Source organism: Choloepus didactylus, chromosome 3, assembly GCF_015220235.1.
Source record: "Choloepus didactylus isolate mChoDid1 chromosome 3, mChoDid1.pri, whole genome shotgun sequence".
Lineage (NCBI taxonomy): Eukaryota > Metazoa > Chordata > Mammalia > Pilosa > Megalonychidae > Choloepus > Choloepus didactylus.
Genome location: NC_051309.1, coordinates 109,003,125 through 109,019,171, shown reverse-complemented (window position 1 = coordinate 109,019,171; position 16,047 = coordinate 109,003,125). Strand labels below are relative to the sequence as shown.

Here is a 16,047-nt window from a genome sequence, read left to right as displayed (position 1 = left end):
ATTGCAAATAGGATCTCTTAAAGATGTTATTTTTAGTTAGGGTGTGGCCCAACTGCATGAGATTGGGTCTTAATTTGGACTACTGGAGTCCTTTATAAAAAGAAGAAGGAATTCAGACATAGTCAGAAAAAGCCATGGGGAAGAGCCAGATGCCAGAGGTCAAGAGAACCTAGAAGAGAAAGAAGAGGACATCACCATGACACTATGCAGGGATATAAGGCAAGGAGTCCCAAAGATGACTGGCAGACAGTACCAGAATGTTACAGATTTGGGGAGAAAGCATCACCTTGCTGATGTCTCAATTTTGGATTTCCTCTAACCTTAAAACCATGAGCCAACCCTTTGTGTGGTATTTGTCATCACAGCCTGGAAAACTAAGACACTATGTATATGTGTAACTTTGAGAATAAAAATTTAGTTTAAAAAGTAGAAAGAATAATGACTGCTCATTTTCAAAAATTCAAATTTAATTTAACAAATAATGACAAATTAACACTGTAGATAGTTGACTTAGGAAAATAATCATTAAACAAGTTTTAGATACTTGTTGCTTCCTGCTAGCACATACCAGAGGCATAATAATTCATAGCTAGCAATACTGTTAGGATACTTCTGAGATATGACTTTCCTATCTTAATTATTATCAGAGTACATCTGTTTTGCCAAAGTTAAATGGAGCTGTGAGCTACAGAGTCTATTCCGCTCCCAGAAGTCCACATTTTTGGCTAGAACACAACAATTCAGCTGTGCAGGGGAGACAAAAATGCTGTTTTTCGTCATTCATTTTCATCATGAATTTTTGTCGCAATTGTTCTAATTTAATCTTACACTTACACCCACAAGAACTAACATGGTGCTGTCCTTAGTTAACCCTGCTATAAATGCCAAAACAAAACAAAATTTTGGCATTATAAAGGCCACAGATATTTTGAGGGAGACTTTCTGCTGTATCATTCTGGTAAGTTTTTAAATGGTAACAATTTATAGATATTTTGGAGATGTCATCAATTTTAAAGGTCTTAAAACTCAAAAGATCTGTTGCTGAATTAATAATAATTGGTATTTTATACAGAAGAGCTAGTCAAAAAAATTTATCAGCACTTTACACAGATATGTATCCCCTCTCTGTCTCTCTCAGTGCATTTCCATGTGACTGCTGATAATTTACCCAAAGCAGAGAGGAAACCCTGGGTATAACAACAAAAAGCAAAGGAACAATCTGTTTTCTCTCACAGTCCAGGGCTACCCACATCATACAACCTGCAAAAGGAAATCACATTCATTTAATATTTACATTTGCATTCAGATATGATTACTAGCAATGAACTACTGAAACAGAGCCCATTTAGAAAGGACAGCTTCCTAGGAATCAGCTATTGGTCTTTCTGCTAGAGGAAAGCACTCTCTTCTAAGGAGGGCTTGAGCCAGTATATCTAGCAAATTCTCAATCATTTGGATTGATAAATGGAAGTTATTTTCAGATATGAATCCAAGACTAGAGTTGTATTTTGTTGTTTTAAGGCAATGGAAAACTGAACCTCTTAAGTTTCAATGGCGGTGGGGGGGGAGGATAGAAAGGAGAGTTTAAAATCTTCCATGTAATTTCAGTGGAAGAATACACAAGATTTTGAAAGTAATAGTTGTCTCTGTAAACGAGGATTGAGTAGATGGAGATTAGAGCTGTTGGGTGGGTGGAGGTTGGGAGTTTGTTACTGCAAACTTCTGAATTTTGTACCATATACACATATTATCATTTTTTAAATGATTTTCAAAAATGTTATAAGTGAAGATGAACTGGATATATCTATAATCTTCATATAAATTTGCTCTCCCTCAGGTATCAGTGTTGACTGTTAGTACGGCAATTACAGTAGTTTCTGTTTAAGAATATACTATAGAAACTGAGACTCTACATTAATATATTGCAAGACTTTTTTTTCATATTGAGCAAGCACATCACAGCTTGCCCTAACAACCTGTGGTTCCTGAGGTATGTGGGTTTGCCTGTTTGTGTTTCTGTCTGTGTTTCTCTGCTAGGTAGATGGGTACAGAATTTTTCTGCTCCCTTAAAGTCCTTTCAGTCTCATTTATTTGGGGGATATTAGGTATGCAGTGTCCATGAAACATCAAGTAGGAGAAAGGAAATGCTGATAGTGTGATATATTTTAATGGAGCTGTAGGGAGTAATATAAATTGAGAATGACAGCATTAAATAGCTTGAAGTTGTATTTCTAGCTGTAATAGTTGTCTAAAATAAGAATTAATTTTCACTTTTTCATCTATTAATAAATGCATTTTTTGTACTTGGTCATCACAAAATTGCTAGCATTCCCCCTTCCACAGCCTCTTCTGCAGCCCCCACCCTCTTTACTTACTTGTATTTAAATGATCCACTCTCTAATATCTCATGGTAACAGTATGTTAAATAGGAATGAACTGAGAAAACTACTAGTCAAGCCTGATACTAGATTTTTTTCTTCTCACTCAGAATTTCAATTTTTTAAAACCTCTAAATTTTCAATACCAAACTAATTCTAGAAAAGGCAGAAATATTGAGTGAAATTGATTCTAGTCTTATACTTTCCCAGCTAAATTTGTATAAATCAGACTGTGTTTATGTGATTCCAAAGCACCAGGCAAAAAAAAAAAAAAAAAAAAAAAATGGAAAAACGGAATGCAAATTATTGGATGTCAAAAATTATTTTGTCTGAATTTTAATGAGCTTTTGTTTGTGAGGTTTTTTTGTTTGCTTTTAAATAAATTAATTCAGTTTAGTTCAGGAAGTCCAAATTTGTGTGTGTGTATAAAATATTTTAGAATTATTTGACATGTTATAAACTTAACTACATACACCTTCAGTATTTTTTCCAAGAAAACTGACGTATCTCACCCATAATCTAAATTGGGAGCATTGCAGAAAAATACAATGTGGTTCCTGTTTTTTGGAACTTTGTACAATTAGTAACATTTTCCCTTTTCTCACAGTTTTGTTCTGTGCCCTGAATTGAACACTTACCTCCCATTTATTCCATGAATCCAGAGTGTGTACCTTGTACTGCCGGGACAGATTTGCTCCTGAGGCATGTATGTCATTTGCCTTGCTTCTTCCTTTCCTACTTTGAGGCATCAGGAGCTCCATCTTCTTCTCTTCCTGGCTTCTCTATTCCTTGTGTTCACTACAAAAGTAGAGAACCTTTGTTTGTTGTTTCTTGGCTAGCACGAACTCTACAGGAGCCCTTTATTCTTCTTTTCCCCCTCCTCAAATTCTATGCCCTTTCATCCTCTTCCCAGGCCCCGACTTTGTTTGGTAGCTGATTTTCCTGTTCTGATTTATGCCTGAGGTAAAGCAGCTGTCTTTTAAAGATAAGAACTGGAGAATGGGATATCAAACAGACACAAGGAATAACCTGAGAAAGATAAAAAGTCCCTTTCCCTAAAAATAGCCTCATCATTAGCTCTTTTTATGCTGAATACCCAGATTTATTTCCCATTGTCTTGTTTGAACAAACCAGGTCAGTCAAACCACCTCATGTGCAGCAACATAAAATCATGAGGAGGAAGTACTTCAGTTCAGGCTTTTACCTAAGTAATACAATGAAAGTGGCTAACTTAAATCTTTCTTTTTTCAGTAACTTTTAAGATTATAGTGTAATAAAAAGGAAGTATTTGGGAGCAAAAATAAAAAATATGGAACAAAGACAAATCGGAAGAAAAAAGAAACTATGAACAGCAAGGAAAGTGGGAAGCAAAGTAAGGTAAGCTAGAAAGCAGGAAGCAAATGTAATACATAATTAGATTAAATATATAGATATTACTAAATATATGTATTAGATAAATGAGTTGAATGGTTCCATTCATTGAACAGAAGAAAATCAATGATTCAAAAAGATAAGGGAAATGGCAGCTGCCACTGCCAGCTCTATCTTCCCTCTCGGGAGCAGTGGCCCCAGAAGAGACAATGTAGAACAGATACCCTCTGGGGTGAGGATGAAGGTCCCATAAGGCTTTGTTTCCTTGGGTACCCCTCAAGAGTAAAGTTGCATCACTAAGCTACATGTTTTAAGAACTGGCCTCACTCCTCTATCTGGAGGATGTAAAATTCTAATGTGGTAAAAAGAAAGTGTCAGTGCACTCTGCAGAGGGGTTAAGCGCATGGACTTTGGTGTCAGACAGCCTAGGTTCAAATACTGCCTGATTGCCATGTACTATTTTGTTATCTAGGATCTTAATACTCAAGTATAATCCACAAACCAGCATGGCAGCCTCCACCTGGGAACTGCTTTAAAAAGCAGATCAAAGAACCTAAGATGGCGGCTAGGTGAGACAGGGCAAAAAAACACCCCTGTGAAAAACACTAGTTAAAAACCAGAAGGTGACCCAGAATACCGGTTTCAGTGATGCACCAGCTGGACAAGTTCTGCTAGAACCACAGGGGCTGTACACTTGGTGAAACCAGGAGTCTGCATTCTGAAATGAGTGAGTAAGCCAGCTGAAAGTCCCGCGGCCGTGCTGCGGTGTGGGGAAGCCGGGGGTTGGCGTTTGGAGACGGACTGGTTCTTTTAAAAAAAAAAAAAAAAAAGGGAAAAACCCAGGAGTGGCTGCAGTTGCGACAGTGGGAACCACGCAGTGAAGCACAGCAGGAGCGGGCTGAGCCAGCCTCTTGGTGTCTGGCATGGGGGATAGCCCGCTGCAGATTCCCTCAGGGCCAGGGGAGGGGAGGGGAGAGCCGGAAGGAGAAAGAAACCCTGCTGTTTGCAGCTGGCTCCCCGGCGGGCTGGAGACACTCCTGCCCAGGGACGTTCCCACAGCCCAAAGCCGCACCAGTTGTCCTAGAGCTGGGAAGAAGGAACTGTGCGAGGAGATGGGGGGGTTGCGATGCCCCATTCAGCCATCTTTGCATCAGGCTGAGAGCGCCCCTGCATGGCCCAGCAGCCTGGGGCTTTCCTTGACGGATGGCACGCACTTGTGACGTAGCATAGCCTTCCCTCAGCAGAGGTCCTAGAAGATCACAGCTGAGAAGGGGAGCCCGCTCGGAAAACCCAGGGATGCTACATCAATGCCGGTGGTTTGTGGGTCAGCGACAGAGAGGGTCTAGGGCAGAACTGAAATGAAGGCTTAGACTCTTGCAGCGGCCTTGAATCTCCAGGAATACCTGGGGGGTTTGAATATTAAAGCTGCCCTGCCTCCCTAGCCACCCAGACACATGCCCCACATTCAGGACGGATGGCTCCAGCAACACACCCAAACTGAGTTCACCAACTGAAACCCACAAGAAAATTTCCCCACACACCACAAGGACAAAGTTGAGGAGAACTGACTTGAGGGGTATAGGTGACTCGCAGACACCATCTACTGGAAAGTGTATGCCGCCAACTTGTATTTCTGAAAAATTAGATTGGTATTTTTTTTAACAACTTGAAAGAACCCTATCAAGCAAAGCAAATGCCAAGACGCCAAAAACAACAGAAAATCTTAATGCATATGATAAAACCAGACGATATGGAGAACCCAATCCCAAACACCCAAATCAAAATATCAGAAGAGACACAATACTTGGCACAATTAATCAAAGAACTACAATTGAGGAATGAAAACATGGCAAAGGATATAAAAGACATGAAGAAGACCATGGCACAGGATATAAGGGACATAAAGAAGACCCTAGAAGAGCATAAAGAAGACATTGCAAGAGTAAATTAAAAAATAGAAGATCTTATGGAAATAAAAAGCAGATCAGACCAACCCCATCCCAGACCTACTGAATCATAATTTGTACATTACCAGGACCCTAAGTGATTCATATGTACATAAAAGTTTGAGAAACACTGCTTTAGGGTGAGTTACTTAATCTAGGCATGCCCCAGCTTCCTCAATTTTAAAATGGACATACTAACACCTACTTCTTAGAGCTGAGAAAACTAAATGAGATAGCAAATGCCCAATAACTATTAATAAAGACGAGTCATAAAATATGGTTTAGGATTCTGAAATTGAATTTCATGCCCTGAGTGCACACAATTAAATGAAACTAAAGGCAAGTTTTAATTCTAAATGCTAACTAACTTTTATGACCATTTCCCCAAATGAAACAGTCATTTAAAAAATAAGTAGTTTCAAAACAGCTGCCAATACTAATTGCTTGGCTGTGCAAGTCACTTTATGTTTCTGGGAATTGGTTTGCATTTCTGAGCATAAGGGCAGCTCAGCTAAGGTCCTTTTAAATTCTAAACTTTGATTTTTAAAGTATTTTCTGTTAAAACTAACACTCGTATTCACTGGTTAATTTTTAAATGTTACAACTCACATGTAATGATGGTGTAATTCTTAGCCTTTCTAACTGATGAATATTTTAACTTGGAGGCAAGGGAAAGGAACAAGAAAAGAAGGGTGACCAGAGTAAGAAGCAAAATCTGAAGGAGGCACTGAGAAGAATCTGTGGATCTTTGATTTCTTCTCTATAAATATAAAGTCTCTAAGGCTGCTTCCAGTCAAATATGCTAGGCCAGAGGTTCTTAAATATCACTGTACGTAAAGTCAGCCTGGCCTCTTGTTAAATAATACGAATTCCTGGTGCCCCATCTCTTGAGATTCTGATTTAGGAAGTCTCATGGATGAAGCCATGGTATTTGTATTTCTAACACCCCAGGAAATCATAATATAGGCAGACTGCAATTTGAGAAACAGTAGGTGCTAGGTGATTTTTCTTACATCAAACTCAGCTTGATTCTTGCATGTTAGATATTGTAAAATGAACATATTTCAACCTTACCACAAATAAACATTCATAGGCACTACATAATGTACATTAATAGAAGTACTGTCATTTGAGAAGCATATTCATTTCAATTTTAACATAAGTTCTGTGTTGGCCATAATAAGCAGCAGTTAGACAAATAATTTAATGTCTGTATTTCTCTTTGTCTTTAACTATAAAATAGGAGTGACCTAAAAAATGTTCTTATAAGGATCACATGAAATAAGTATTTCAGAAATTCTACAGCAATTTTAAACATAATGTTGGTGATAACATTTCTTCAGCTTACAATTCCTTTCAAGTTTATAAAGCTCTTTTGGCCAGGAAATGCATCTTTCAGGTTTTTTTGTTTTTTCTTCTTTCATTTTATCAGTAGAACCAAAAAGTCATGTATAACCACTAGACATTAAAAGCAAGCAAATAAATTACCTTAAACTACTATTTTTCTCTTCATAATTCACCAAATAATTCCTACACTTGTTACCAAAAATCACTCTGGTTGAAGGATGAGTCACTGTCTGGTTCCAGCTTAAAATCCAAGTTCTGTTTTCTTGCTGCTTGTTGTTTTGAAGATCTGAAACCGGGTCACTTAACCTCAGCTCCTGCATCCACAAAAGTGGACTAGAAAAACAGATCTACTAAGCAGGTTTTCCTCTTTGTTCATACAGGTTTTTAAAAAATATAAGGATGGCTTCAAGTGAATAGTTCTTTATCCTTTTAACATGCTGCCATCATGTGGCTGCTTTGATCAATCACATTCAGATGTCTCAAAGTCAACAAAATTTATTAAGAGTAAACCCTTACTCAGCAAGGTGCTAACAGGGAAACCTCCACAGAAAATGAAGGTGAGTAAAAGACATTCTTATAATTCCAGTACAGAGTAGGTTAGAAATATATGAACAAATAACCAAAATGCAAGGTAGAATATGGTAGGAACCCAAAGATGAAGAGAAAGAAGAGAGTCGACTCACAAGGAAGATGACTGCCTTTAGACTCCAGTCTATTTTTAAAATTTTAATTCTTAAATTTTACCAAAGATATTTCATAAAATTTGACAGTATTTGCTTATAGTATTAATTCCTTTCAACACCTCAGCAATTATCCCCATTTTAATTCTTAGGGGCTTGAGACTAACTGAAAATTTGCCAGCAAAATTGCCAGCAATTTACCAGCAAAAGTGAGGCTCTTTGCTTATAGTTCATGCTTATAGTTCAGTATAATAAAAAATACCTTAGACTTATAAAGCTATATATATTTACATTACTCTTTTTGAGTCCTGTGAGGTAGGTAAGGCATATGGATTAGAAGAGTCTTCAAATGTTTCTGACTCTAGTACATTCCTTTACTGTGTCTTGCTTTACACAGATGTGCTCAAAAAAATGCAGTTTAATTTGATTGAATGAGCCTATGTGAAATAATTCATGAGTTTTGAGTTTGTATATGATCATTTGTATATGATCACCTGTATTCAAAAGAAAAATCCAGAAAAATTAGTAAGATTAAGTTTTATTGTAATACTAATTGCCAAGGGTTTCCAGCATAAAATTTAACATCTAAAAGGTGAGAATTAGAGAAGTTATACTTTTTTTAAATAACACATACTCAAAAAGGTTTTTAGTTCTGGGTACAGTACAGGTACTTACAAAATTTTGCTTATTTTTTGTGCCTAGACCATGCCTGTAAATGGTTCTTTAAAAAATATTATACCTACAGGCTGCATATTAAGAGGTCCTCTCTGGCCCACCCATGTTTGGGAATTGCCACCATTTCAGAGTCCTGACCCTTGGCATCCCTTTCTTTCCAAATCAGAAGCCAATATAGTGAATAGATTCTTTTGCAGACTCCTTTCCTCCTCTCCTAAACACAGATTTTATTAAGATCAGCAACAAGATTAGATAGGGAAAAGGAAATTATATTAGCTTTCTGTTAGGCCATGCCTAACTTTGTGACTAGTCCTAACTTAACTGTTCTAATTCAAGAAAAATATAAAAACAATACATTATTTTATCCAGAAAATGTTAGTTTGTTAAATAATTTTTGAGAAAAAAAGTAAACAGATGGAAAGAGACCATATAATTTAATAATCAGAGCAGAGGGTTAAAATTTTGTGCTCCCAGCCTGTAAGTGTTGACTTTGGCAGTTATTTATCCAACCTCATTTTTTTCCCTATCCCAGCCAAACCCCGATCAGGCTATTTGAAGAGAGCACCAATTATTTTCCTCCTTAGCCCTCAATATTTCAGGCCAAGAGAAAAAAAATAGGATATTAGTCTCAGTGATTCTGAAGAGACAGATCTTTTAAAGGCCATTGCCTAAAGAAGAAGAAAATCAGTTGAGAATTGTTGGTGACAACTGTCAATTTTTTTGACCATCCAGAATCTAAAAACCGTTCCAATCATGGGATCTCCCCACATTATGGGGCAGAGCCAGCCTCTGGCTGTAGAAGCTAAAAATTCTTTATGTTGACTTCAGTAGCATCCCTGACAGGTAAAAGGTAGAGCTTGGACACCTGACTGAGATCAGACAGGGTTCAGATTGACCAAATGAGACACTGTGGGTCCAAAGAAGCAGGGACTCCCCCAAACCCAATTTGGAGAAGCCAATAGCAGCTACATCCAGTTTGTGGGGTAGCAGGAACAGCTGTGCCAGCAGCAACACCTGGGGTCTATTATCATCAGTGATCAAGCTACTAAGATAGCACCCATCAAGGGTGACGGCTTCCTGATTCTGCCATATGATTCTGAACACTATGCATGACTGAGTAGCCTGGTTATCCACCTGCCAGAGATTCTGGCACCATTCCATTTGTGTTTAAACTAGCCATAGTTTTATGTTGTTTTTAATTCAGAGCTCTGACAGACATAAAGACCATGTGTTTATTTATCTTTTAAATGGTATAGAATTCTGTTATTTTGCTTTTTATTCAGTAAATAGATACCAAGTGTACATTTAAAATTCTTCATGAATAATTGAGAGAAGACAGAGGTAAACAGGAAAAGGAAAATAAAGAGTGAGAGGCAGAAAAAAAGATGAATCATAAAAAAAAATATCTCCCCAAATTTCTTTTTAATTTAAAATTGAAGATCTTCTATCTTGATTTCTTACCATTACTTGGCCTTAGCTTTACATAACTCAAAACCGTATGCAAAATTTAACTTTAATATAGCTAAATAGAAACACTGACCAACAATATTAATAGGAGGTTAACAAAAATGGAAAAACAAATAGCCCTAGACCCATGAAAACTTGGTAAACCTCATAATTAGAGAATGCAATTTAATATGACCCTAGGGAGGTTTAAAAGGAGTAGATTGCGGATATCCTTGACATTGCTGACATTGCCTTCACCTGTGTGTGCCTGGAAATAGCAAACCCAAATTATGATAGCAGCGAAAAAAATGTCTCTGAGGAGGACTTAGAGGAGGAACATGTGATAATCACATTAGTTCCAATAAAAGAAGAACCTCAGGAGGGGCATCAAATGGAACCAAGTTCTTCAACTGCACAAGTTAAACAAGAATGAAGTTCATCTTCCTCAAACGAATAAGCAATTCAAAGCTTGCTCAAAACCTGAAGTACCAATGCTTCCCTTGCCAATGATTTTGCCTCCAATTAATAAGGTACACCAGGACACTTTGCAGAAGTGGTGCCAACATTTTAATTTGAGTACCAATCACCTGAAAATAGAGGTTTATCTGAGGCTCCAGCAACATGCTTACCCTGAGCAAAAACAGGATATTCCTGACACACCAGGAGAGGCTAAGTTGCAGTCATGTTTGAAGAAAGGCAAGATGATGACTCTGCGGGTTTGAATGTATTATGTCCCCCAAACGCCATTATCTTTGATGTAATCTTGTGTGGGCGACCTATCCATGTTGATTAGATTGTAATTCTTTGAGTGTTTCCATGGAATGTGCCCCACCCAACTGTGGGTGATAACTCTGATGAGATAATTTCCATGGAGGTGTGGCCCTACCCATTCAGGGTGGGACTTGATCAGTGGAGCCATATAAATGGGCTGACAAACAGAAGGAATTCAGTGCAGCGGTGAGTGATGCTTTGAAGAGGTGGTACAGCCAAAAGGGACACTTTGAAGAAAGCACAGGAGCTGCAGATGAGAGACAGTTTGAAGACGGCTGTTGAAAGCAGACTCTTGCTCTGGAGAAGCTAAGAGAGGATAAATACCCCAAGTGCAACTAAGAGTGACATTTTTGAGGAACTGCAGCCTAGAGAGGAATGTCCTGGGAGAAAGCCATTTTGAAACCAGAACTTTGGAGCAGACACCGGCCACGTGCCTTCCCAGCTAACAAAAGTTTACGGACATCACTGGCCATCCTCTAGTGAAGGTACCCGACTGATGATGTGTTACCTTGGACACTTATGGCCTTAAGACTAACTGTGTAACCAAATAAACCCTCTTTTACAAAAGCCAATCCATCTCTGGTGTTTTGCATTCCAGCAGCATTAGCAAACTAGAACAGTGACCAAGACAGCAAAGGATCAGAAAAGTTGTAAGAGAAGGGAGAAAGAAGAAATGACTAATAGAGTTGAAATGATAACTTCAGCTCAGGAAGCAATATTGGCATCATGGACAAGAATTGCTGCAAGAGCAGCTCAGCCTAAGACTGAATTCATGTCCCATTCCTACTTCTTTTGAGACCTTTTTTTAGGTTATGACTTGTCTAACGCCACACAACCTGAATGTAACAGAGTTAGAATAATAACCCATATCCCCCAAATCCCAGTCTAGTATGTTTTCCAGTATACCACATTCATCATCTTCCTTCACAGAAATAATTCTTTCACACAGTTTCTTCCATATTTAATCTAAGAGGAGAGATGCATTGTAGTCCAGAAGAATGTATTTACCTGTATTCTGACAGTCATGCAGCCAAGTCTGCCACGATTCTTGATCTTTCTGTTTGGGGAACAACTCCTTAAACTAGCCTCCAGTCCTACAGACTAAGGATTAGTGAACTGAGCCCCTAGTGGAGCTCAAGTGGTGATCTAACCAAGGCTTCTTTGAGTGCAAAGACAAGAAACCCACTTAACTTTGAGTAAAATGGGAGCTAATACAGAGTTCGGATCTTACAGAATCCAGGGACAAGAAAGAACCACGAACAGTTTCATATGAAATGAAAAGTTAGGAACCAAGTTTGTTTCTTACACTTTCTCACTTTTGCATGTGACAGGGAAAGATCTAAAGAGAACAGATTAAATTCCCGCAGCTGAATCTTAAAAAGCCATTATAAGAATATGGAATGAGTAAGACATGGCTCAACCATCAGCTCTTGTGAAAAAAAAGAATCATGATTTTAGCTGAAAGTGTTCATATAAATTTAGGACATATCAACAGAAATATGAGGCCCAGAAGAAGAGAAATGATTTTTTTTCAGTATTAAGCCTACCATATCCAGAAGATTGTATAGACTTCTAGACATCATGAAAGAAACAGAGAGAAAATGAAGAAACATAAGGAAAATAAAAATATCCAGTGGGCACTGGTCAAACTGGTAAACATTTTGAAAACCTAGTCTAAGGGAAAGACAACAGCAGGAGGACTTCAAATATTTGAGGAGCATTTAGATGGGGCTTATTCTCTGTGGCTGAGGGAGCAGAACTAGGATGGGTGAGTGGAAGTTGTGGAAATGGAATAGTGTATTGTGGGTGGCAGTGGGTGTCAGCAGGGGTCGTGTGCAAGCTGTGGAGGAGACCCATTTGCTCGGTTACAATGGTGGAGGACAGCCCTTTCAGCACTTAGCCCAATTCAGAAAAAAAAAATAGTACATGTTTTTGAAAACTCAAAATAGCTTTCTCGAAGCTCACTGGGGAGGATTTTTACAATTTAGATTACATTCTTTAACAAGCAGCCAGATATTTTTACTTATTATGCTAGTAATAAGTTATTTCAAATTCAACTGATTTTTTGAAGAAAAAATATTGGAACATCTTGGCACCCCATTGTAGTCATTAAAATGTTAATATCAGGGCATATTTGCAAAATAGCAATTTTTTTTTTACCCTTTACATTGGTATAGTGCTTGAGTTCACTAAATGCCTTTACATGAGCTATCTTATTTCATTCTTGAAACACTCTGCACATTAGATACTATTATCCTGGAGAAACAGAGACTTAGAGATGCAAAGTGACTTGCCAGAGATCCTAGCAAATGAGGATAATGTCCAAGCAAGACTTAGTTCTTTCCATTAAATGCAAACTTTAAAACCTGAACACTTTTCTTTTCCCCTTACTTAATGTGTGCTAAATGCATTACTTAATTTATAGTCTGCTTAGAATGAAGCTGAAAAGCAACTGAACACTGCATCACAAACTAGATGTGCATGCTTCTTCCATTCCCAAGAGAATATTCAGATTAGAATGTATTTGTCAAAACAACAGAAACAGTGTATCACTGACTTCCATTTCCCAACCGGCCACCACTGGGAAAAATCCTCCTAGTCCAGCCAGAGAGAGCTCTGAGATGTTAGAACAGCAGGATTAATTTATATGTAGAATGTTCTCTCATATCTGGAATTGGATAGAAACACCATAACAAAGATCATGGAAGATGTGAACAATGTTACAGCATCTGATATTAAAATAAAAGGGAAAATTGAAGAACTAAAGAAGAAGCTTTAGGAAGTGGAAAACAGGTATGCCCTCCCAGAGGAGAGGAAAAGCCCTCCAACCCCAAACATGCATGGGCAAAAGCTGTGTTATTTAGGTTCACTGTAAGCCCCGAGAAGACCCAGACCCAGCATGAAGTGCTTGCACCACAATGGCCCCAGCAGACAAGCTGACAATATTTTAAACTGTACTCTGTGTTAATGTGTAAATAAAAATTATTTAAAAAAAAACACATAAACATACTTTGTGCAACAGATAGTGCTGCTTTTAAAAAGTACATAATCAGTTAACAAAGTTTTTGCAGTATTATAATTTTTTCAATATTTTATGACCAAGTACTTCTTATGTATTTCACCCTTAATCCCCAATACATTAATATTGATGTTATGCATTTGGACTACTGAACAGCTATGTCATAACCAACTGTTAATTAGTTTTTTATTGATCTGGGTCCCAAGAATATGGGCCCTATACCAACAAGAAACAAAGACCATAATGATGGTCTCTAAGATTCTAACATCAGGGTGTATCCAGCACCTCGCATAGTGCCTGGCAAGTATTAGGTACTGTATAAATATTTGTTAAATAAGAGAGCTTTTTCTCCAAAAATGACATCATTCATTTACTTCCTTTAGTATTTATGTATTTATGAAATGTAATTTAGGAAATGTAAGTAAAAGTTATGCCCCAACCCTACAGTGACATCTTTGAAATTTAATGTATCAAATATTTTAAATATTTTTTTCTTTAAAAAAATCAGTTGAATTTGAAATAACTTATTACTAGCATAATAAGTAAAAATATCTGGCTGTCAAGCATGAAGGAAATGATTGTCTTTTTCCATAACTAAGAATTAAATTCTCAATAAGCATAAATGCCCAATTAATTTAACATTTTATAATTATGGAGAGTTACATCTTAATGTATATTTATGAAGCGGGGGCGGGGGGTGTGGTAAAAGTTATTTACCAGAACTCATGAAACAACTTGAAAAAGACACTTTGCTTTGAAAAATTAGTTATTTAGTAACATTTGAAGAATTCTCTCACAGTAATAGACTTGGGCCATGTTTGAATCCATGGGAAATAACCTGTCTTTGAAACTATTCTGTAGAAGAAAAGAGTTGTGTAAAAGGGTAACATCAGTCTTAACATACAAGGCGATGCTGTACCTTTTAACAGTGCTAATGGTGGAGGCATGTGTAATTGTTCATAACCTTTAATAGATTGGTATGGTTGGGAAAATATGACCTACAGAGGAAAGTAATGTAGAGCAAATAGTAAATACACCAGTGTTTCTCAGCTGGTGCTACTCAGTGGAATACAGAGGTACTCTCCACGTAATGCAGTGCTTTCCTAACAATTAGTAAGAAATTGCTCCTTCTTGGCACGCTTATTCACCACAAATGAGATGTACTATTTTTTGCAGACCCTACCAGCTATTGATTGATTATCCACCCATGACTTTTGTGCTTGCTTGCAATAACAACAGTTACTAGGTTTTTCACGTGATCCTTAGCTTTTCTGTCCTGCAGTTACCTTTGAAGTGTCCCTCCCAGCCAGAGCTTCCTGCTGAGAATTATCTTTTGCTGACCCTCTCCATTATCTTAGCCACCTATTGTTATTATATTTAATAATACCTGTGTAATATTTTTTGTTCCTATCATTGTCATTGCACTAAAATATATTTATCATTTCCATCTTTTAATAGAATTTCTAAATTGCGTTTTAAAGCCATAGCAACAAAATGTGCTCAACATACTACTGTAATTTTATTTCCATTAAAACTTACTGAAATAACAAATAATTTCATTTAAAAATGTGCTTTTTCCATAATGCCAGATCCAGGTTCTTTGATGGCATGATGGGTGAGAAATAAATTTGCTATAGACCAGTGGTTGGCAAACACTTTCTGTAAAAGGGTCAAATAGTAAATATTTGAGACTGAATGGCTGACAGTCTCTGTTACAACTGCTCAAATCTGCCATTACAGCATGAAAGCAGCCATAGGCTGAGCTCCACTAAAACTTCATTTACAAAACAGGCTGTGGATCATAGTTTGCTGGACCCTGCTATAGAGAAGAATTAATAGAAATTATAGAACCAAAACAATTAATGTAAACCAGTGTAGTTACCAGTCACGTAGAGGTGAGAGCTGAGCTTTACCTGGAAGCAATATAGGAAGTATATTCTAGGCAGGGGAAGCTGCATGTGCCAAGACACAATCGTATAGCACAGGGTATTTTAGTAGAACCCCCAAGCAGGCTACATGAAGGAAGAATTCATTTTGGCATGGGGACTATAAAGTTGGGTGTTAATATATATGTTACAAGTTGTGGTGGACAGAGTGGATAAGGATGGATTATTAATGGTGATGAAAACCTGTCTGAAGAATTTGGACTTTACAGGTTATAAAATTCTCATTATGCCTTTTGTTCATTGTAAGTATTATCAGAGGCTGTATTGCCTGTCTGAAAATTTTCACTGGAGAACCTTTAAATCTTAAATAATATTTCAAGAATTTCAACAGCTTCAGAGATGGGGAGGAGTATGTGAAAGCAGAGGTGTGAGAAAATTCAAGTACAATTGCTTTCATATACATTCTCATTTGATTCTACCAGCTCTTTTGTAAGAATTAAATTATATGCAATCACATATCGATGCCCT

At 37.4% G+C, this 16,047-nt stretch overlaps 1 protein-coding gene across 3 annotated transcripts in view; it reads right to left on the bottom strand.

Annotated features, from left to right (window-relative positions):
- Window positions 1–16,047, bottom strand: part of LOC119529698 (secretory immunoglobulin A-binding protein EsiB-like) — an 86,700-nt gene that overhangs the window by 27,043 nt on the left and 43,610 nt on the right. For 2 of the 3 annotated variants that reach the window (XM_037830333.1, XM_037830332.1), the window contains exon 2: window positions 3,017–3,176. In XM_037830333.1, the coding sequence (XP_037686261.1) occupies window positions 3,017–3,139 (123 nt within the window). In that variant the 5' untranslated portion in view covers window positions 3,140–3,176. Of the gene's footprint in view, window positions 1–3,016; window positions 3,177–7,183; window positions 7,415–16,047 lie in introns of those variants that run through there. The other variant, XM_037830331.1, reaches the window with a different exon arrangement.